Source organism: Tiliqua scincoides, chromosome 3, assembly GCF_035046505.1.
Source record: "Tiliqua scincoides isolate rTilSci1 chromosome 3, rTilSci1.hap2, whole genome shotgun sequence".
NCBI classification, from domain to species: domain Eukaryota; kingdom Metazoa; phylum Chordata; class Lepidosauria; order Squamata; family Scincidae; genus Tiliqua; species Tiliqua scincoides.
Genome location: NC_089823.1, coordinates 94,446,170 through 94,469,003, shown reverse-complemented (window position 1 = coordinate 94,469,003; position 22,834 = coordinate 94,446,170). Strand labels below are relative to the sequence as shown.

General features: G+C 40.8%; 1 protein-coding gene across 1 annotated transcript; it reads left to right on the top strand.

Annotated features, from left to right (window-relative positions):
• Positions 1 to 1,063: 1,063 nt before the first annotated feature.
• EDAR (ectodysplasin A receptor) lies at positions 1,064 to 20,916 on the top strand. The gene is made up of 11 exons (XM_066622324.1): positions 1,064 to 1,120; positions 1,291 to 1,413; positions 3,006 to 3,187; positions 5,257 to 5,342; positions 9,164 to 9,250; positions 12,185 to 12,310; positions 12,425 to 12,499; positions 12,786 to 12,858; positions 13,665 to 13,824; positions 18,896 to 18,956; positions 20,597 to 20,916. The coding sequence occupies exons 1-11, from the start codon at positions 1,070 to 1,072 to the stop codon at positions 20,914 to 20,916; spliced, it is 1,344 nt and encodes a 447-aa protein (XP_066478421.1). The 5' UTR covers positions 1,064 to 1,069.
• Positions 20,917 to 22,834: the final 1,918 nt, after the last annotated feature.

Sequence of the window (22,834 nt, the reverse complement as noted above, 5' to 3'; positions counted from 1 at the left end):
TTACAACAGGAGACTGTAGGATTATATTCTAACAATTTCAGTCATACTATGGTGGCAATCCTTTATACACTTACGTGGGAGTAGGTTCTATTGAATTTATAGGACTTACTTCTGAGTGACATGCATAGGATTGCACTGTACATTCCCCACAGAAATTACTGGGGCTTAACCCATTTTTGCCCAGTCCACAAGTATGCATATTTGGTCCCTATTGTGTATATGCAGTGTTGGGCAGAAATGACTTTAGTTACAACTAACCATAGTATTCTCATCAGTTGTGCTCAGTCATAACTACATTAGCCACGACAAACTCTCTTAAGATACTACTCATGCATTCAAAAAGCTCAATGTTTCAGTGAGTTTTTTTTTGTTTTGTTTTAATAATTTGCCCTTAGGTAGTACTCATTTGGTTCCTCTTTCTAAGAGGGAGCAAAATGACACAACGCCAATAAAAATAAATGTTTTCTATATAGAATTATGTTGTTCAGTTTCATATGTCTTCAGAAAGAATTTCAAAATATATTTGAACAAATGGAAATTCACAGAAAACTGAGGAACCATTTTCTCTTCCTCTTGTTTATACACTTGCATGAAACCTCAGGCTACAGAAATGGGATTAACTAAGAACTCCAGTGCTCTAAAGTCACCCAACCAAGTTAAAGAGATATGATGACCAGACCACTCCTTCCATTGATTTCATTTGCACCAAGCCCCGATGGAATAAGAGCAGGGCTGCCACAACAACCCCGCTTCCTCTCAGACAGTTCTTCATATTTGAAGCTGCAGTGTGAGAGAAGTTAGAGACATGGATATTGCCAAGTGGAGGTTGAACCCAGGGAAGCTACAAATTCAGCAGGGAATATTAGGACAGGACAAGTCCCTGTCATATTTGGATTAAGATTTGAAGGTGAATTATTGCTTATGATTATCTGTTTTGATGCATGTGCATTTTTTTCTACTTCTGTGAATTCCCAGCTTTTAGACAAAATATTCTTACCAGAGCCTAGTACCAACATTTTTCTTGCAGTAACACTTAGTCTTTCCTTTTCAGATAGATCATCAGCATAATATGGTGCGACTGGGAGAATGTAAATGGACTCATATGTTCCCTTTTCTGATGGTAGGTATTTCACATTCCAGTCAAACAGGGTGAGCACAGATATCTTTCCTATTCTTTTTTCTGTTCCATGATACCTGTACATTTAAGTCACTCATTCAGCCTTTCACAGCATTTTCTTTTGACAAATGTGATAAATAATGAAATTAACTCATGTTTGCCTTTGATGACAGGTGTCACTTGTCTGTTCTGCCAAGGCTGAGTATTCTAATTGTGGTGAAAATGAATACTACAACCAAACGACTGGAATGTGCCATGAGTGTCCACAGTGTGAGCCAGGAGAAGAACCTTATATGGTGAGTGCAGTTACTTGGAATCTTTTTTAGACTCCTTATACTAGAAGTAGATAATCCGAACATTTGCACTATGTAAGATGAATATGTTATGACCTATGGCAGCCCTTAGAACACCATCTGTATGCTTATAAAAGCTAATTAAAAATTAAAAATCCACAAAAAACACCCCACCGGCTCTGGCTTTCCCCTCTCTCCAGATGGAATTGATGCACCATTAACTACAAAGCAATTCTGAGCTGCAATAGATTAAATGAAAAACAGAATTTGTGGATCCTGCACATGGGCCCACGTGCATTCATGTGAATCCTGTGAGCACTGTTCTACAACAGCTGTGAACATAGTTGTTGTATTTCTCATGCTGTCCAGGGTGGCATATTGACCCACTGTTAGGAAAATGACCACTGAGACTAGAAACAGCCATCATGTTCCAAGTGGAATTTTAAAGCAGGTTGGGAAAATCACTTCTCAAGGCCTTCCAGTTAATTACACTGCCTCAGAAATTGTACTTGGTCGATACTCATCCTATTGGTCAGCAACAATTACTTTTTAACAGGGACCATATTGTGATCCTAGGAGGTTCATTGGAAACAATGCCTCTTTCCACTCTTATGCAAGCCAAGACATAGGCAAAGAGTTCTAACTCCCTCTTTCCCAGAGTAAAGTAAATAACCTCCTAGGTTGTGCCAGAATCCGCCACTTTATAGATTTCATTTATTCCATTCATCTCTGGGCCAATCTACCTTATGTTAAATTCATAGTTTGGCCTTACTTTTTATTTTTACTGGACTTCAAACAGCAGCCCTGTGATGGGTAGGGCAATCAAGAATCTGGACTGTGGTATGAGCGAAGTTTTTCCCTAACATATTCCGCCCATGCTGTGGTTTCAGTGAAAAACTCTTCTCCTCTCTCTCCTGAAATGTGTGCTCTTTGCGTGAGGAGGGATCCTGCCATTGCACCTGTGGCACCGTCCCATAGAAAAATAAAAACACATGGCCAGATTAGGCATAATGTGCAGCTAGGCCCTAGTTTGTTAGTGGGAGGAAGCAACTGAGAGATGCCTACTGAGAGGGCTCCAGCAGAGTCTCAGTTGCTGTTCACACTGAAGAAGAGGGGAGTAATTAACTCTTTGCCTCAGCTTGAGTAACAGTGGCTAAGATCTGTGGGATTGGGGCGGGGGGGGGATAAGCAACAAGATGGTATGCTGGGAGACAGATGGATACCCTTCTCTGCATGTTACTCAGAGTTGCTCTAAATGGTATAGCAAAGGAGCATTCTACTTCATGTCTTTTGTTGGGCTGGCTGAATACATGCATCACATTTTGTTCTCAACTTTGTTTGAGAATAACAGAGCAGAAGGATCAAAGGGAGGCTTTTCCCCCTGAGATGGGAGGCACTGTCTTTTCTCTCTATTCCTAGCAGTTTATTATGCACTTTCCATACAATCCTCTCAGTAGCACAGAGAATGAAATTACCATATTCGCCATCAGATACTGCACAATTGCTGGGGGAAGGGGGTATTGACAATATTCCCTTTTCCTCCAAGTTAATAAAAGTGGACGCCTTTGTATTCAGTGACCCTTTTGCCCCTGCAGACATGTGGTTATGGCACCAAAGATGAAGACTATGGCTGTGTCCCTTGCCCATCTGAAAAGTTTTCTAAAGGCGGGTACCAGATATGCAGGCGGCACAAGGACTGTGAAGGGTTCTTTCGGGCAACAGTTATGACACCTGGAGATCAAGAGCATGATGCAGAATGTGGACCTTGTCTCCCTGGGTAAGGATATAACTACAAGCTTTTGGTATCTTAAAAGCCAGTTATGCTGAATGACAAACATTTGTTGAAGCATTGATGCTGTTATTCACACTACTTTCTGCATCTGATTAACAGCCCAATCCTAGCCTCTGTCCTCCCCCCCCCCCCGCTCCTGCCAATGCAATGATGCCAAACTGACTATTGCTGCATCCTGTGGGGGAGGGGCAGTCAGAAAGGCTCTACTCAGACCCTCGCTAGGAAATTTACCAGCACAGGTCAGTGCGGACCTGTGCCACAGGGTCAGGTCTGGGAAGGGTGCTAGGATTTGCTGGTTGCTGCTGCTGCCAAACCTGCCCTCTTCCCAAAGCTGATGTGCCCTTTCCCCACCCCATCACCACCCAATTCCAACCTCCCCCTGCCCCGTCGCTGCCTTGTTTTGCCCACCCTGTTCCCCCTCCCCAACCAGCCTCTCTTTGTTGGCTACCTTGCAACAATCTTCTGGCACACAAATGGCCACTCCAGCCTCTCCACCTGAGCTCTTGCAGCATGCCACATCATACACTGGCAGAGTGCCTTTTACAACTGCAGTATGACAGTCTACACAGGCCAGCATACAGCCCCAATAGGATAGGCTGTGTATGATCATTAACTCAAATGATAATTGTATAAACAACAGAAAAGTTTTTAAAAGCATGGATTTAAATAAAAGAAAATACCAAATGCAATTAAAGCAACTGAAATATGGAACAAGCTATCATCATAGGAACTAGAGGAGGAATATTTTGAATAGAAAAAGCAAAGAAATCTTTGTCCATGTAGGGATACCAGTGAAAATTCTGGCTGTGAAGATTAGGGCAAGTTATGAAAATATTTTATTAAATCATCAAATGGTGAAATCTATATTGTTCCATGGTTACCAGACATGGAGGGAAGTATCACTCTGATTAACTGAAAATCAACATGGCCACAACATGATCCTCAATCATGTTCTACAGAACCCTATTGCATTACCAGATCTTTATCTACTTTGACATTATACATCAGTGGCATTAGGTAATGTACCAGAGAATTTAAATGTAGTATTGTTTTCCCAGTAAAACAAAACACATCTACCTTATAAAGATGTTTTTTCCATTTATGGGATTCTACATTTTTAATGTCACAAGCAGACACATGCATTCTGTAAAAGGAGCAAATTTTAATAGAGTAGAAATGTTCAGGTTTTGTTTGTGGGAAAAGGAAAATGCTCTTTGATGGGGCAAATTTTTTCAACAGTTTTTGCTTAATACTGCTCATAGCATTGCTAAAGATTTTGCGTTCTTACCAGCAATAGAGGAGCAGCTGAGGAATAGTACTGGTTGTACATTAATATGGAGAAAGCTAGTTTTTGCAACATATTAAATGTTATATTTTGTTATACACTATTGAACAGATATGCATGAGAGTTCAAATCAGGTTTGTATTAATATATACAAACTGCAGAAGGACAAATAGGAGTACGGGGTTACCATTTCATCATGTCTGGAGCTTTCTAGAAAATTTCACAGGTTGTTTATGCATTCCAGTAATATCACATTGTACAAAGACTGTGACCGACCTCTAGTTCTCATCTGGCTTTCCTTGGAAATCTGGTGTTTTCCTAATAAGGATTAGCAGGTTTTGTATGTTTGGCTTTCTTGTTCCTTTACCTAAGACAACTATTATTGTGCTCAAATTACTATACTCAATTATGGTACTCAAAGCTTGTGAAGTCAATACAGTTGGTGTGTCTCTGGAAAATTACTTGTTGGAAAAACAAATTCTTGGGTAGAAAGTCTAATATCAGGGGCATGTAGTGAATTCAGTGGACAAATCCGTGTTGTTTTAGGCAATGATACTACCTCATATCATGTATCTTTAATGCTTGATTACCTGTGTTTGTGAGGGCAATGGAGAAGGGAGAAGTTGTTTCTAGTCAAGCGGGAGGAAAAACATATAATGCCATTAAAGGAGTGATTTTCTCTCATGTAGTAATTGATTACTTCTCAACCATACTTAATAGCAATGAACTCAGTTATACTGTTTTGCCTTGTCTTGTGTTTTCTTTGCAGTTACTACATGCTGGAAAACAGGCCAAGGAATATCTACGGAATGGTTTGCTACTCCTGCTCAAAGGCACCTCCCAACACAAAAGAATGTAAGTGCTTTCAACTTGATTTCTAGTTTATCTTCACTGACAGTGCAGTCCTAGGCCTGTCTACTCAGAAGTAAGCCTCACTAAGTTCAGGGGGATATATTTCCATATAAGTGCACAGTGAGATTTTGTTCTCACCTGGCATATTGCTCACCTTGAAAACTGTGGGCACCGTTTTGAAGCTTCAAGAGCTGTAACTCTATACATACCCACCTGGAAGCCACATTCAAATCAATGGATGTACAGCCAATTGTGCCACTCGTAAAAGTGCTCCAGCAATAAAATCTGCTTTCCAGAACATGACCCACCAAAGTGTGTAGGCTGGCTGGCTTCCGCTGGGAGCAGCAAGTGGTTGACCCTCATGGCAGTGGGCACCTGCCACCGCAAGTAAGTGCACTTGGGGTGGGAGGGCGGTGGGGTGGGTGGAACAGGATGGGGAGGAGGGTGGATCCGGTTCAGGAAGGGGGTGGGATCAGCAGCAGTGGCACCTGCCAAATCTTAACCCTCTTCCCAGGCCTGATTTGCCTTCACTGGTCCATGCAGACTTGCACCAGTGATATTGCAGGTGCAGGTCTGAGTAGACCTGCCAGGCCAGCAAGGGTTTACCCTAGGGTAAAGACCAAATCTCTCATGTGCTGCAACGATAGCTGTGTTGGTGCTGCTGCATCGCCACACAGGAGTTAGGACCAGGCTGCCACTTCTGAGTTGACATGCATAGGATTACACTGTTAGGCTTCAGCATACTTACTATGCTGTAAGAGACAGTCGTGTTTCCATATGGCTCCTGACTAGGTTCTCTGGATGGATGTTTAAGTGCGTCATAAGGAGGGACCCATTTCTGCATTTGAGTATTTAACTTATTGTGAACATTCCACTAAAATTGAGTGTTGGGTTAGGACAGACAAAAGAAAATATTTCTTTACTCAGCATGTGGTTGGTCTGTGGAACTCCTTGCCACAGGATGTGGTGACAGCATCTGGCCTGGGTGCCTTTAAAAGGGGATTGGACAAGTTTCCGGAGGAAAAATCCATTATGGGTTACAAGCCATGATGCATATGTGCAACCTCCCGATTTTAGAAATGGGCTATGTCAGAATGCCAGATGCAAGGGAGGGCGCCAGGATGCAGGTCTCTTGTTATCAGATGTGCTCCCTGGGGCATTTGGTGGGCTGCTGTGAGATACAGGAAGCTGGACTAGATGGGCCTATGGCCTGATCCAGTGGGGCTGTTCTTATTAACAGTGACCAAACTTCAGCTTACATGCTATTTACTGTGGCTCCTTCATTTCATCCTTTTGGTTCACATGAAGGACCGGTGTGGGGCTATCTTCTCATGTGACAGTTAAAAAGCACAGAATTTTAAAACTTTTTAAAAGAATAATCATATTTACTGTGGGCACACACTATCGAAGGAAGAGAACCGTGACAACGGGAACCTGATCCACTGAGATACTTTCAAGGCCAAAATTCTGATCTCTTGAAAACAAAGTAGTTAATGCAAAGGCTGTCAGCCCCTGACAATAGCACAATTAGTGGGATTCTTTACATCATTTCTGTAGAATTACTTGCAGGTGGTTAAAATGGCAGAACTCACATTTATATTATTATGTTTCAGCCATCAGCTTTTTAAGGCCAAAACCCACAAATGTCCATGTGTGTTGATACGTCCTTGAGTTACTTTGCATAAATATAGAAGTATTGGCTACCTTAAAACTCATTTTGGAAAAGTAGTCTGTGGTATAAATTATACTGCCAGCGCTCCCTGCTCACCGGGTGCTCTATGGCATGTTTATGGTACTCAGCGCCGGTGCTCAGGCTCAGTACTGGTGCTGGGTGAGTTTAGGATTGGGCCCTAATTCACTTATCCCAATTCACAAGCATTACAAGTTTGGAGCTATCAAGCTAGGAAAGTTATTTCATATTTACCATTGGTCCATCTTGCTCTGTTTTGCTGACAGTGAGTGGCAGAGGCTCTCCAGCGTTTCAGACAGAGATCTTTTTCTCTGTCCTAACTGGAGATGCTTAGGCTTGACCCTGGGAATGTTTCCATGTAAGGGAGCTATGGCCCTTTCCTCTGAAGCTTATCTAGACCATGGCCTTCTAGGAACTGCAGAGTGTGCGTATACACACATAAAACATTGCCTGAAAATAAGAACTATTTGGATTTAAAAGGAGAATGTATAAAGTAAAGAACGTACAATATATTTTATTTAAGATCTGGCAATGCTGTCAAGGCGCTCTACCACTGGGTATAGGAGATATTCATTCAAAATCACTGAGCTATAAACTTTGCTGGCAAAGTTTAGAATGTATATTTGTCTTTGTCACTGTCCAGAGTAGTTTATATTATGTAATAGTTTTCATTTTATTAAAAAGACATTTTATTTAGGGCATGTACATTTCTTTACTTAAGCGGTAAGACATTTTTCACGCACTACTAGCAAACTTAATTTCCTGTCAAATTTGTCTGATGGAGCCGGGCCAAGAAAATTCTACTTCCCAGAACTGCAGAACAACATCAGTCGTTTTTTATTTGTGGCATGAATTTATCAAAATAAATTCTGCAATAGCACATGCCCATAGCACCATGCTATTTTGGCTTCAAAATTCAAAGTTTTGGATTCAAAGTTCTCAACAAGAATGATTTGCCTATCAAGTACAATAATAAACTTTGTTTTCTTTTCCACTTAATTGCTATCAACCAACAACTTTCTTCAGTTGAATTACTGAATTCTGTAATTCTGAATTCTGAATTACTGAATTCTGCATGAATTCTTCAAGGAATTACTGCATGATTGGAAAGTCCAGATAATTCCTGTTGCGTGTGCAGCACATATTTCTATTGCCATCTCTGGATTGGGATGTTAGAATTAAGGCCAGTTCAGATGATTTAAAGCATGGTTTAGTTGTAAACAAAGTGTGCGACATGCTATGTGTCTCCAAACATTGGAAACCCATGTCTCCCTTTCATACTTTCAAGTATTTATCACAGCAAACACTGGTGAAACATCAGCTTAGCTGCAGTAAACACAAGAGCTACATAGCGGCAAAAACAATTGCATTCTCAGAAAACAACCTTGACATGTTGTTCCAATCAATGATGTTCAGAACAGGACCCACCTTACTGCCAGGTCATGAAAAGCAAACATTCTTTGCATCTTGCCGGCTGACCTTGGGCTAGTTGCTCTCTTGGAGCCTAACCTACTTGAAAGGGTGGCTATGAAAGTAAAAGAGTAAGGGCCCAATCCTAATCAACTTTCCAGCATTGGCACAGCTGTGCCACTGGGGCATGTGCTGCATCCTGCAGTTGGGGGGGGGCAGTCATGGAAGCCTCCTCAAGGTAGGGCAATGTTTGGTCCCTTACCTCAGAGTTGCATTGCCCTTATGTCAGTGCTGGAAAGTTGATTAGGATTGCGGCCTAAGAGAAATATGTACATGATCCTGAGCTCTTGGAGGAAGTGGGAAGATAAAAATGTAATACATTCTATGTGTGTGCCTATGGAATAAGTTCCATTGAAATAACTGGAACTTATTTCTGAATATTGGTGCACAGGATTGCACTACTCTCCCACAGATGTTCAGCTGGCAAGAACAACCCTTAATTTTTAAGTTTAAAAATAAATTATGCCAAATGACTATTTCACAGCACTGCATTGTGAATTGATTTAAAGGTGGTTGGCAGTTGAATTATAAGGGTAGTTTTAAAATAAATGGGAAATCAAGGAAGCCAAGTAACTGTCAGTTCACAAATATGTCGATTGATGGCCAGGATTTTGTAATGCAACCAAGAAAATCTATGACAAATTTGTGTATTGATTTATTATAGGTACAGGTGTTACTTCTGGAGTGTCAGCCAGTTTCCCAAGTACTTCTGGGACAAGTACCCAATCTCCTTTCCAGCATGTGCACAAAGGTAAGAAAAGTAACTCACAGATTTACTTTTCTGTTTAACAAATCAGTACTAGCTATACTGAAGAGAACGTGGGAGAAAACTGACTCTTTGCACATGCACAATTAAGTGGCAGACTCAGAATTCTGTTTTTATTGAAGAATTCAGACTGTTTTTATTTAAGAGTCCCTTATTTTATCAGTGGGCGCTAGTTGTGGGTGCACTTATCTTAAAGAGTAAGGCCAGTTATTATGGGTCAGAAATGCTTCAAAATCAGACTATCCATCAGTGGTGAAGGTAACAAATTTCACCTATTGGTAGCGAGCAGCATAGGTTTTTCAGTTCATTGTGAATTTGGAGGCAGCTCAGCAGCTCCATTAGGATCTCATCAGTTCATCTCAAACAAAATTCCTATGTAAACTTTTCCTCTACTGCCAAATACACTAGAATTAAAAGAAGCCATACAAGTCTAGCTCTACATGCATAAGGTATTGTATTTGAGCTTAATAAACACTGGCAGCTGGAAATCTTTTAGCAGTAATCGACTTTATGCAAAATTATAAGTCAAGCATATTTCAAACTATCTAGCCCAAATCTAAGAAACAGTGAATTTCAGAAAAAAAATAGATTAACTGTAGAGAGTGGATATTAAATGAATGGGTGATTCATTAAAAGCCAAATAAGCACTCTGTCGATGCATAAATGAGCCAGTTCTGAGCAATCAGGGAACCCAATGGCAAATGCATTTCCAGTGAAGGTGCAAATCTTACCTTTACCAGACAACTGTAAATTGAATAGATGCTGGCTGCAGACCAACTATTGTAGCAGTGCCAATTAAGTTTTTTAAAGTGTGCTGCTATGAAAATGCTGCCTTGGCACATATGAATAATGAATTGCTCACTTCAAAATGTTCACATTCAGCCATCAATGCAACTGGTCTGTGCTGACACTTTGGCTGACTGTCGGTGAGAGGGATGCCCAACATTTGGTTCCCCTTTTCCTTTTGTTTTGTCTCACTGAACTTAGCAAAGGACCCATATTAAATACACAGCAGATAGCAATTGTAATGAGAAAACTGCAGGTGTCAATAAGTGTGTATTATTGGGGCAGGGGAGGGAAGTTTTGTTAATGAAGAAGAGTCCTAGTACTGAAGGGTGAAACTACTTATTATGTTAAATACATTGTTTGTCCTCCATGCTTGATTTTTCCTAACTTAAATAGCAACAGCAGGAGGACCCAATCAAAATCAGCACAATGGTGTGGGAGAAGGGACTTAAACCCTTTCCCCTGCCATAGTCCCAGTCCTGATTGGCATCCTACCCCCATGGCTATTTCTTCCAGGAGAGAAGCTCTCATTGGTATGTAGAATCAGAATCACCTTTATTGGCATGTATTCCAAAACAACTCAGCAAGGAGTATTATTGGAAGGGTAACAGTTTCTTACAGTTATATCAGGTGACAAGGCTAACTGAAACCTAAAAGTTGTGCTTATTGACAGCAAAATACAAAATAAGAACAGAAAGGGTAAATGAAACCTAAAACATCCATAGTATCCATCTCCACCTAACGATTTACATTAGATTAACTATTTCCAAACCACCAAGGAGCTTTAAAGCACTGTCTTATGCCATAACTTTGTTTATCACCTCCAGCACAAACTTCGAGACCTCCTTCATTTTTTCAGATGAGCAGTCATTTAAAAGAAACTTTATTTTCCCCATATCTTAAAGTCTATCCCTGTTAGCCAGAATAGGTATCAGATAGGTAAAGTGAGCACTATCATGCTGTGGGCAGTAGAGGAATACGCAGAAGAGATTCTGCCGATACCTGATTACAGGGACAGCGGCAATCTTGGTAGGGGATCTTATGATGTCTCCCGGCCGTAACTCTTAAGGGAATAACGTTAAACCTTGCCACAGTTATAATGCACCACTCCTTAGGGTCTAATATTGAGTAAAAGTAGGTCACCATTTTCCCAAACTGGAAATACTGGATGGAATGGTCATCATCATCATCATCATCCTTTATTTATGGTCACAGACCCAACATCATGGAATGGTTTAAGGGAGAGCAGGTCTTTGTGGCTAGATCACAAAGACTTTGGAATTCAACAATTCAGAATTCTGGGGCCAAACTACATTCATTGGTATGTGTAGTGCCATACTACTACACATAGAGAACACTGGCAAGACTATGTTTATAAGGACTTAATAATTCACAATATTTTTAAACAAATACCAGAATTTTCTCTTCTAAGTTCTCTCTCTTTCTTGAAAAAAGATGCCACAAAATTATAGCATTCGTACTGTTGATAAACCTCCACACTGTTCCAAGTCCAGTGTTTTCCTGTTCAGCAGTACTAAAGCAGAAATATTTTTTTAATATTGAAAGGATTTGTCTAAAACTAGCACATGATATGACCAAGGTGAACTGGGGTTTGCAAACATATTTCAAAACATTACTATGACTGCTTACGGACCTTCATTTGTAAAGCTGATTTTTGCTAATAATGAGAGATGATTAGCTGAAATTTTCTGAATGGAAGTTAAAGGTTAAGGAATGGTTTCCTGGAGAGGTATTCATCTTCAGGGCTTGATCTGTGAAAGGTATTCTGCAGGCTGGTAAGGGAAGTACTTTGCAGTATGAAGGCGTATAGGTTTGATTGTATATTTCTGAAAATATTTATATACCACTTTCCAACAACAAAGCTCTTAAAGTGGCATACATAGCAGAAAGCATGACAGATGGTTTCCTGTCCCAGAGGGGCTCCTTATCTAAGGGAGATCATGAGGGAGACACCAACCACAGTCACTGAGGGATAAATAGGGACAGCTGCTCTCCCCTATTCAGTCGAAAAGAACCATCATTTTAAAAGATTCCTCTGTTGAGTTAAGAGGCAATTATAAACTTGTATTGTTTAGAATTGCGCCCATAATTCTTTCTTTGTGATTGCAGGAGACCTTTCTAGTCAAGGACACCTTGCTACTGCTCTTATCATTGCCATGTCTACGATTTTCATAATGGCTATTGCTATCGTCCTGATCATCATGTTTTACATTGTGAAAACAAAGACTTCAGCTCAAGGTAACTGCCCAGTACTAAAATAATCCCACTTTCAAGATACTGCTCAGACAGCTGCCAAGGAGAATATTAACCAGAATGAATATTAATAACCGGAGATGTGTTTTTAAATTCCAGCTTGTTGCACCAGCCACTCAGTGAAGACTGTGGAAGCCCAGGCCAATATGCAGGAAGAAAAAAAAGAAGTACAAGGTTGGAGCTGCTTTACAATTTCTGCTTTTCACACATCAGATCCCACAGAGCTTAAACTGCCCTGATGCAATGTTCTGTGCAAATGGGGTCTTTTAACTGCTTGAACTCAGATTCCATTTATAGAAGACTAAATGGAAAGACATCTGTGCAGCCAGAATTTAACTGAATCCCCCCAGACTAATTAAGAGTCTGTACCATATTTTGATGAATTTGTACTAATACACCCATAAGAAGATGCTGCTGAGGTAATTGTGCCAAGTCAACTTTTTTTTTTTTTAATTTGCAGAAAACGTTGTGATTTTCTCAGAGAAAGATGAGTTTGGAAAACTGACAGCAACTCCAGCTAAGGTTGTCAAAAGGTATGTGAAATAAAAGCAAACATAGTGGGGAGGAACATCAGAAATGTGTACAGAGATCTGAAAGAAAGGTTTACTTGGTCTTTAGGGCAGTACAAAAAGAAAATTTAAATTAATTAAATCAGTCAACACAAAATCTAGAAGTGTAAACATCATAGCATTCCTGAAAAGTAAAGAATTCAAGTTGCACTGATGGAATGCATTAAAATTAAAACTACAAGCATCCAATGCCCTAATCAAGAGATCTGTATATAGTCAGATGCATAAAAAAGTCTCTTGCACATGAGTCAGTCCCCATTCAGCTCATTAGAAGGAAACAATGTGTGTGTGCAAAAGATTACAAATGCAATTGAAATTAATTGGTACGCTACCCAGGGGTGGGCAGGCAAGTGGAGAATAAGCTCTTTGTGACCTGGATGCATCTGTATTCCTACATCCTGAGATACATAGGCCATATAATGATAATTCCCCTTGGAACACACGGGGTAGGTCTTACTCGTCTTTAATTTTCAAACTAGGATGCGACTGCACAGTCTTTTTTTCCATAAGCCATGAACAAAGGCTTATTTTCATGCAAGAAACACTGTGGCCTCATGAATTCCACTGCAATATTGTCACTTTGGGTTGTCACTTTGGGCTCAGCTTGGCTCAAGCGTGCATTTTGCATATATTCAAGGTACTGTATATTCATCATACAAATATATTAGAATACTGCACATTTTAAATGTAAGACAGAGGAAAAGGCATCACTGGACTTGCAGATTCTGTCATGTTGGAAAGGCAATCATGATTTATGTCTCTCTTTTCAGTGAAAATGATGCCTCTTCAGAGAATGAAAGGCTGCTAAGCCGTAGCATGGACAGCGATGAAGAAGCTGCTATTGATAAGCAAGGGACTCCAGAATTGTGCCTGTTGTCCCTCGTACACTTGGCTAGGGATAAATCTTCTACCAACCACAAGTCAACGGGCGTAAGTCTCATCTGAATTTTTTTAAGGGGTTTTCAGATTTTTTAAAAAGTTTTTTGGCTTTTTCCTTAGATACTTTGAATGCAATGCTCAGACTGCTCTCTCTTGTGAAGATGGCTCTCTTTTGCTTTCTGTCCTGCGTTAGCCTCACTCCCCTTTTCCAGGAAAGAGGTGAAATAAATTCAGAGGAGTGTTTTAGGGTCAAGGGTGCAAAGTGTTTTCTTTTTAATTCTGAAGGCACAAATGGTTCCTGGACTAGAACACCATTTTACATAAGCTGCAAAGCTATTTTGAGAAGAAAAGAAAGGTTTGATCACCATACCTTTTACTCAGGGTAACAGTATAGACTTTCACACCAGTAGAGCTGCAGGTGCACCTGTATAAAAGAAAAAATGAAGAATTCTTTAAAATTCTTTAAAATTCTTTAAAATTTAAAATTATTTAAATTTAAAATAATTTAAAAGTGTACAAAAAGGAGCCAAGAAACAGTAACGTTTTGACTCCAGCTTTGGAGGTTCTTTGTTATACACATTTATATTTATATTTTACTAAACTGCAATAATATGTTTTATAACACATTCACAGGCCTGCAGAAAACAAAACGAAACCAAAAACCACACTTTTTTCAGTTGCCAAGGATGTTTGAATGGATTTAGGGTGCCAAATCCAAAAATGGCATTGGTTTTGCCTGGTTGGCTCCAGTTGTAGGGGTACAGCATAGCCACCAAATATGCTGATTCAAGCAGCTTCCTCATGAGGAAGCCATGGCATCAGCTTCTTCATGAGGAAGCTGCTTGAATCAGCATATGAGGTGGCTATGCTGTACCCCCAAACTAGAGCCAATCAGACAAAACTGATGCCATTTTTGGATTCAGGACCCCAAATATAACCATAAACTGGCCTAACTTTTAAAACAGCAAAATGTGTGTAGGCCTGTGTTTTCTGTACCTCTCTTTCCAAAAAAATACTAGCAAATACTAAAACAATAACATCAACTCTTTACCCTTCACCTGCTTGACAATCATCTGCTCTCTCACCCCTTAGCTTACCTCCCCATCTGCCTTGACAGCTCCCCCATGGTCTGGCCAGTGGCACTCATCTTTCTTATCACTGTCACGTAACCTTCCCCATTCATCTCCCCAGCCCTCCTCTCCCATTAGCCCCTTGTTACGTCAACTCTCTCCCCTACTAGCATCATTCAAAACACACCAGCACCCCTGTCTTCCCCCAGGTCCCTGCTACACAGCTGGCTGCCAGGTCTCTCAACCAACCTAATTCCCCCACTTGCCCTTATGTGCCCCAGTGCCATGATTCCATCTGTGGTATTTAAACGTGTTCAAAGTACGTACCAGAACAATCACAATGAATAGTTTAGTTATTGAGTCAACAACAGGAAATTTTTTTAAAAAATTTCATTTCAGGGTCTGTTTTGTCTTAGATTTGTCTAAGCTGATTAGAAACAGATTGAAGCAGAACAAAACAAAGCAAGCAGATATTAAAATAATGGGCACAGATAGGTTTGAAAGACACTTCAACCTGAATGAACTTCCAATTATCACAAATGCTATTTGACTACGGATGAATTATGATCTCTATTTTGAAGGTAGAAATACAAAATATTTGCACTAAGTAGGGACACAAAGCCAAGAATATATGCAATCTGATTAATGCTCATAGTCCCATTACGTGCCAGAGGAGATAAAAGCCTCAATGTTAAATGAGTAGTCCAGAAACCACATGTTTTTTTTCTTGTTTCACCCTTCTCAGTTCTGAAAAAAATAAAGTCTCCATGGGCCACTTTGGGTCCCTCCTCATAAGCTTGTATTGTGTGAGCGTGATATGTGCTCATCTCATTTCCCAGCATGCCTCATGTTTTTTGTAATATGCAGGGGGCCAAGGTTAATCCAAAGTGCCCCTCTACATGTGCTGCTAATACTAAATTTAAAGTCATGTTAGTGTCATGTGAGGAGGGGCCATTTAGTTAACCTCTCCCCATCTGATTAAACCATTTCTGCCCAACATTGCACATACACAACAGGGACCAAATGTGTACACCTGTGAGGCAGGCAAAAATGGGTTAAGGGAAAAAGTCTTGACATGATTGAAAGTGACAGGAGCATGCAAAGAAATAAACAGAAAGTCCAAAAATTAAAATTCTATACTCTTGAGTTTGGCAGCTGAATTATTAAAACTAGCACATGACTAGTCTGTGGAATTTGTTGCCGCAAGATGTGATGATGGTCACTAGCTTGAAAAGGGGATTGGACCCATTTATAGAGTAGGAGAGGTCCATCAGTAGCTAATCACAGTAGCTACACATTACACCCAGATTCATTGTGTTGGTAAAGGGGTTTCTAGCCAGCAGAGTAATTAGCAGAACACTTTTCCCATGGAAATTGCATTCACCCAACTAGTTTGCTGCTATCAACCAACACTGGAGCAGAAGCAGTTAAGGTTCCCAAAGAAATACTTCACTTACAGTTCCTCAAGCATAAACATCTTCTGACATATCAGAGGCTGCTACCAATTGCGTAACAGAGAATCCTGGAGCTGTTCTCTGTGTGCAGGGATGCTTATCAGTAACGGCTACCTACCATTAGGAGAGTTCAGGTAACTGCATCCTTCTCCTTTGGTGGTCAAGGAGAGAAGCGCATGTGGGAGGAAGGAAGTTACATAAAGAGGCACACCCTCTACAGGTATCACAGGGGGGCAGGTAAGAAGCATCTAGATATTATACTGCCCCCAAAGTCCTGCAGTCGGTGTTACACCCAAATTCCAACACAATGGCAACATGCCTCTGAATACCAGTTTTGGGGGGGCAAGGCTGGGAAAGAAGTAGGTCTTTCTCTACTGCTTGCAGGCTCTCCAGAGGCAGCTGATGAGCCACTGTGGGAGTACTATGCTGGACTAGATGGGCCTTTGGCCTGATCCAATAGGGCTTATCTTGCCCAGCATGGAATATAGATTACAGATAAACAGGATTTTCTCCCCCATCCCTTGGTCAGTTACCTTTCTTCCCCACAGCCATTTTTGGGTCCCTAACCAGGAAATAACAATGGAGAAAACTTTACTTCTCTTTTTAGTGCTTGTCAGGGAGATGTTAAATGCACAGTGCCTCTTTTTAATCAAAAAGCTGGGGGTGGGGAGCAACACCAGCAATCTACAATAGCATGAGATACCTAGTCCACAGTGGGATTGTCACAAGGCCTTCATGAGATAAGCAGAACCTGTAGATCAGTACCATGTGCTGCATCCCTCCTTGACATTATTTTCTTTAAACAGGTTTAACCAAAACCAAGTTTTATGAGTCAATTTTTTTAACTCCAGCTGGAAGTTCTTCTAACAGACTGCATCACTGCAGTTCAGTTACTACATTGCATAGTAACGGAAATGCTTCATGTCGCTATTTCCACAGCAAGTTGAAATAAAAGCCAGATTCTCAATGAGGCCAAGCCAATAACTTTCAGATTATAACCCTCTTATAGTGTTAGGTGTAAGTGGAACTGCTTAATTCACAACAGCTGTTTCAGCCCTGCAAACCAGATAATCTCAGAATTTGGCCACGCACTAGTGAGTTTTATGTATCCCCATCAACTCTGGTGGAGTTCAAAGAACAATCAAATACTGAAACATAAAAGCAGCAATATTATTGATCCAATGTAGAAAATGATCTTGTCCGAAAGAAATGTGAACTCTCCCTGAAATGGCCAATGGACATACTGATTCTACTATCATTTAAGCTTTTAGCTCTTTGGTGACCTAAATGGTGTACTTCTAGGCCAGAACTTCACACCCCTTTGACAGAACTAGCTTACCTTGAAATCACCACACAAATGTAATTGAAGACTAGACAAGGATATTTTTGTAGCTGGTTCCTGGCAAAGGAGGATGGACTAAACAGGACTCAGGCATATGAACCTGCTCCCCCTCAATCAGGAACATGTCTGTGGCGTTCCTCTAAGCAGCCTGGAAAGAGCAATCATAAGGTCCAGACTACTGAACATAAACAAGGAATCAAACTGTAACTATTAACATAAAACAGACACTTTAGTTGTTAGTTCTTCTTCAGAGCAAAAGAGAGCAAAATTTCACAATTTGTAACATTCCCTCAGGGAAGCAAAAAACAAAACAAAAAACCAAGGCTTGTGAAATCTAGATTTGGCCCATTGCAATGCCTCCTCCAACATTTAAGTCAGCCTAGGTAGGTGAGGGCACACATCCCAATGAGATACACCCATCACAGTGACAGAAGGTGTGTCAGTAAAGAGGTGAGGCCTTCCTAGAAATGTTCTGGTTGTTGGGTCTTGTGCCTTTATTCCAGCATTTGTCCAGGCCTGTGTGTACTCTGAAGTAACATACAATACATAATATTCTGTAGCAAGTCTACCTGGATTTTGTAACCTATAAAACAATGCAAAGACTTTAATAACCCAATCTTATGCGTGTCTACTCAGAAGTTAAGTCCCCTTATAGTCAATGGAACTTACTCCCATTTGTGGGCTAGAATTGCAGCCTATGATGTACTTATTTGGCATAATTGCTCTGCTTCTGTCCCACCTTGACCACTAGAAACTGCATTTGGATATCCCTCAGGTGTCTTAGATTTCACTAGGAAAAGCTCACACACTCAGAAAGAAAAATGTCTTCACAGCTATAAAAGCTAAAAATGTGCTTTTGAAAGAAAAACATTAAGGCTACAATCCTATCTATTATTTATTAACAGTATTTAACAGTATCTACACTTATCTGAGGGTAAGTCCCATTGAATTAAATGGTGCTTAGTTCTAAGTAGACATGCATACTCTTATGCTGTAAGATTCTTAGGCTGAAATCCTATGCACACTTTCCTGGGAGTAAGCCCAATTGATCAAAATAGGATTTATTCCTGAGTAAACCTGTCTAGGATTGCACTGTTAGACTCTGAACTCAATACCAACCTCATGGCTCCCCCCCACCCCAAATTGCAGTAATCACAACCCATTAATAAAGTCTCAGTTTGTCTTTTCACATCTTTGAAGGAAACCATGATGTTCTGTTCTTTGAAATAAATGTTTTTCTCTTTTGTTTTTCATAGATACAAAGCCGGAGGAAAAAGATACTTGATTTGTATGCCAGTGTTTGCAGTGTTGCAGAAGGTGAGTAAAGAGAGAAAACAAAGTGGAAACATTAATTTATGTTTAATTTAATTAATTTATCCAGTTATTTGATTTCTTAAGAGGCTGTAGCTTCAAGATAACCAACAGATACAGGTAAACTATATCAGGGTGGGGGGAGATTTTTTTTTTTAGATCATTTTGGAAGCAATTTGGTTTAACTGCAGAAAGAGTAAAATATACGTATGAAGTGCTACAGTCTGCTGGTTCTTTAAACAAGCAAGTTCAGTTGTTTGAAACATAGGGTTGGGCCCAGCCATGAGGCTGACTGAAGCACTTGCTTCAAGTGGTGGGCTGGGGGGGGGTGCTTAATGGGGAAGGGGTTCCTGTTCATGCAGAAAATAACTGAACTGCTTCATGTTGCTATTTCCACAGAAAGTTGAAATAAAAGCAACAGAAAGCAACCAGTATTAGATACTGTAGTGGGGCAATAATCACACTAGGGTAAATATACTGTTTACCAGTGCTTTTTTTTGTGAAAAAAAGGTGCAGGAACTCACACAACTTGTTAATGTTTTATTTATTTATTTATTTATTTATATATAAGCCATTTTTAATTGGAGAAATAAAATATTTTTATGTGCTTCCCCCCTAAAGATGAACTTACTTCTGAGTAGACATGCATAGGATTGGGCTATCAATCTCCACATCCCCTTCCCCCTAGCTACTTTTTCTACACAGGAGGAAAAATACTGTACAGGTGCACTTGTAGTGTGCAGTATGTAGTGTGGCACTACTTTGAGGAGAGGAAACAGTGAATGGATTCCAAAAAATGGCTTACATGAGTTCCATGTAGTAAAATTACTCTAAGCAACTGTTGGAGTAAGAACAAAAAAAATACTTCTTACACAAGAGGGGTCCTTAGGTGCACATAGAAATAGCTATGTTTGCAAACAAGCGATTAAATATGGTTTAATTCAGGTATCAGAATACTCTGTGTCTTTGGTAAGGCGCTTGGCATGCAATTGTATGTTCTCTGCTGCCCTGAGCAGCTGCTGTGCATTGCTGGAGAGGAGCTGCAAACGCTGGCTGGCGGAGGGCATGCTTGTGGGGGAAGGATGAGGAGGATCTCTGGCAAGGCTGGACAGCACGTTGTACACACATAGAATCCCTTTTCACCTGCCCTTAGCATGTGAAAACGGGTACAGATATATATCTCTGCCAGGATTAAGAGCCCAATCCTAGGTATGTCTACTCTGAAGTAAGTCTCGTTCTAGTCAATGGAGCTTACTCCCAGGAAAGTGCCTAGGATTGCAGCCTAAGAGCCCAATCCTATGCATGTCTACTCAGAAGTCCACTTTAGTGAATGGGGCTTACTGTGGATAGGATGGCAGCCTTAGAGTCCAATCCTGTGCCTGTCTACTCTGCCTCTGTTTTGCTCCCTGCCCTCCTGGAATGCCTCCGAAGGGGAGGGGCCCCTGCAAAAAAGTGCCGGAACTCCGTCCCCCCACGTTCCATTACAAAAAAAGCCCTGCTGCTTACCCTAGCAATGTAGGTACTCCTATGACAACACCACTGTACAGGTATAGCATAAATATGTGTTTAATACTGTAAACATATTATAGGTATCAGGTAGGGAAAGGGATTTTGTAATGTGATGCGAATGTCAACTTCCTTTCTAGGCCTCAGTCCCACAGAGCTGCCATTTGATTGCTTGGAGAAGACCAGCAGGATGCTCAGCTCCACCTACAACACAGAGAAAGCCATTGTGAAGACATGGCGACACCTTGCAGAGAGCTTTGGACTGAAGCGTGATGAGATAGGCGGCATGACTGATGGCATGCAACTCTTTGACCGCATCAGCACAGCAGGCTACAGCATTCCAGAATTGCTCACAAAACTCGTGCAGATTGAGCGGTTAGACGCTGTGGAGTCTCTCTGTGTGGATATCTTGGAGTGGGCACAAGTGATGCCCAAACCGGAGCCCGTTGCAGCATCATGACAGTGTGATCTTCCTTTCCAAAGAATCTGTACGGAGATGGATTCCAAGAACAATGGGACCCAGAGTGAGATAGAATGCTGAAAGCATCGAGAGGGCTTTCAGACTTCAGTAGCATTTTCTGTTGTTGCAAGGATAAACGTGAGTCAAGGATTGTTACTGGTTGCCCACAAGCAAGCCCAAGAAGCTCAGGCTGAAGACTTTGTGAAGTATAGTGACTTCGTCTGATGAGAGATAACATTCATTTCTGACTCCGTTTACAGGCATAGACACAAATCCGTATCTGCCAGTATCATTGCTGGCTTTGAAGAAATCTCATTTAATTGCTATGGTTTCATTTTGCTTCAGACCACAACAATTAGTAACTTCTGTGAGACACAATGCTTTGGAATTTAGATAAGATGCAAGCCAGTGCTGCTACATCTATCATTTAATTGATTATCAGTTTCCTTGCATATACCATATTTTTAAACTCCGCAAGTCATTTGAATTGTAGAAGATTTAGCTATTGAATTCCAAACTCATTATTCCAGTTCTTCAAATTTCAACATATGAAAAGTATTGGCAAGTATGGTCCACACAAACATTTCAGAACTATTTGCTATATAGACACCAAAGAAAATATTCACTAAAGCAGGAGTGACCAACCCACAGCATGCCACGTGCCACTTTTTATGTAGAGAATCTTGAACGTGCTACTTCACTAGTAGTATATCAAGGGCAGGCTGGTAGGCCCTGGGTGTGAAATGTGCCACAGAGCAGCTGGTAGACCTGATCCCCCCACTGGGATCTCAAGCTAGACACCAGGTCTACCCTTTACTTTGAGTGGCTGCTGAAAGCCAAAAGTAGACCTTGCCTCAAGATACCATGGGTACCCAAACGGTAGACCTGGCCTCCACTATGGGATCTTGAGGTAGAAGGCCTCAAAGTGTGCCAATTTAAGTGTCCATATGACACATATGCCACAGGTTTGCCATCCCTGCACTAAAATTATCATTTATTTATGAAAATAGTGAGTAAAACTAGTACTATGTCCGTCTTTGATGCTTTTGAAGGAAAAAAAAACTAGTCATTAGAAGTGGGGAAAACTTTGTTGACTCTTAAACCAGTCATTACAGAAGAAGATTATAACACATTGTTCAAAACTGTTCATATATTTATCCAAGTCAGAATTCAATGTTTGTGATCTAGTTCTACTATCTTTCCTATAGAGAGCATTTCAAAGTACAGACCTTTTGTCTACAGACTTTATACTGTCCAAAAGGAATTGATCACCTATATCCATATTTGAGCTTGTGTTCTTCTTTAACCACAGTATCTCTGTCTCCCCTCCATAACAATAAACGAATTTATTAAGGCAGTAGTCAATGAGAGGCTGGATAACAGTGGAGCAGCTTTCCTCAAAGACAACTTGTTCACTATTACTAATCTTCTCCAGCATGTGAAACCATAGGGAAATGTGGGTCATACCCTTGGATGCATTTTCAATTCATGTGGAGGAACTCAGTAGTGAGACCAGTGCCCCATGTGTACCGAGTACACCTTCAAGAGAATTCTCAGAATCCTCACTTCCACCCCAGAATCTTCAGTTTACACAAAGAGTTTGGTGCAGATGTTCTAAAGGTCTTCAGCAGACAAAAGTGCAGAAAGTATTCCCCGAAAAGTAGGAAGTTGGAAAAAGTAGGACATGAGCCATCCTACAGATGGCAGAATTCTCCTGAGCAGGTAGATTGGCAGAGCAGATGGTGAAGCACTGTCCCTCCCACCTCCATCTAAGTTTAGTAACTTACTCTTGGAATAGGGAAATGAGATATGTGTGCAGACTTCAAGGGGTGACCCACCCATGAAGCTAGCTGAAGCTACTGTGTATGGTAGGCTAGAGGAAGTGGACATGCTGCACCTGCCTGTGACCATCCCCAGG

Bases quoted from the DNA above. Each gene is read 5' to 3' on its own strand.
- EDAR (XM_066622324.1), top strand. From the start codon at position 1,070: ATGGTGCGACTGGGAGAATGTAAATGGACTCATATGTTCCCTTTTCTG. The intron at 13,825-18,895 runs GTAAGTCTCATC...TGTTTTTCATAG, and splicing joins CCAACCACAAGTCAACGGGC to ATACAAAGCCGGAGGAAAAA. The intron at 18,957-20,596 runs GTGAGTAAAGAG...CTTCCTTTCTAG, and splicing joins TGTTTGCAGTGTTGCAGAAG to GCCTCAGTCCCACAGAGCTG.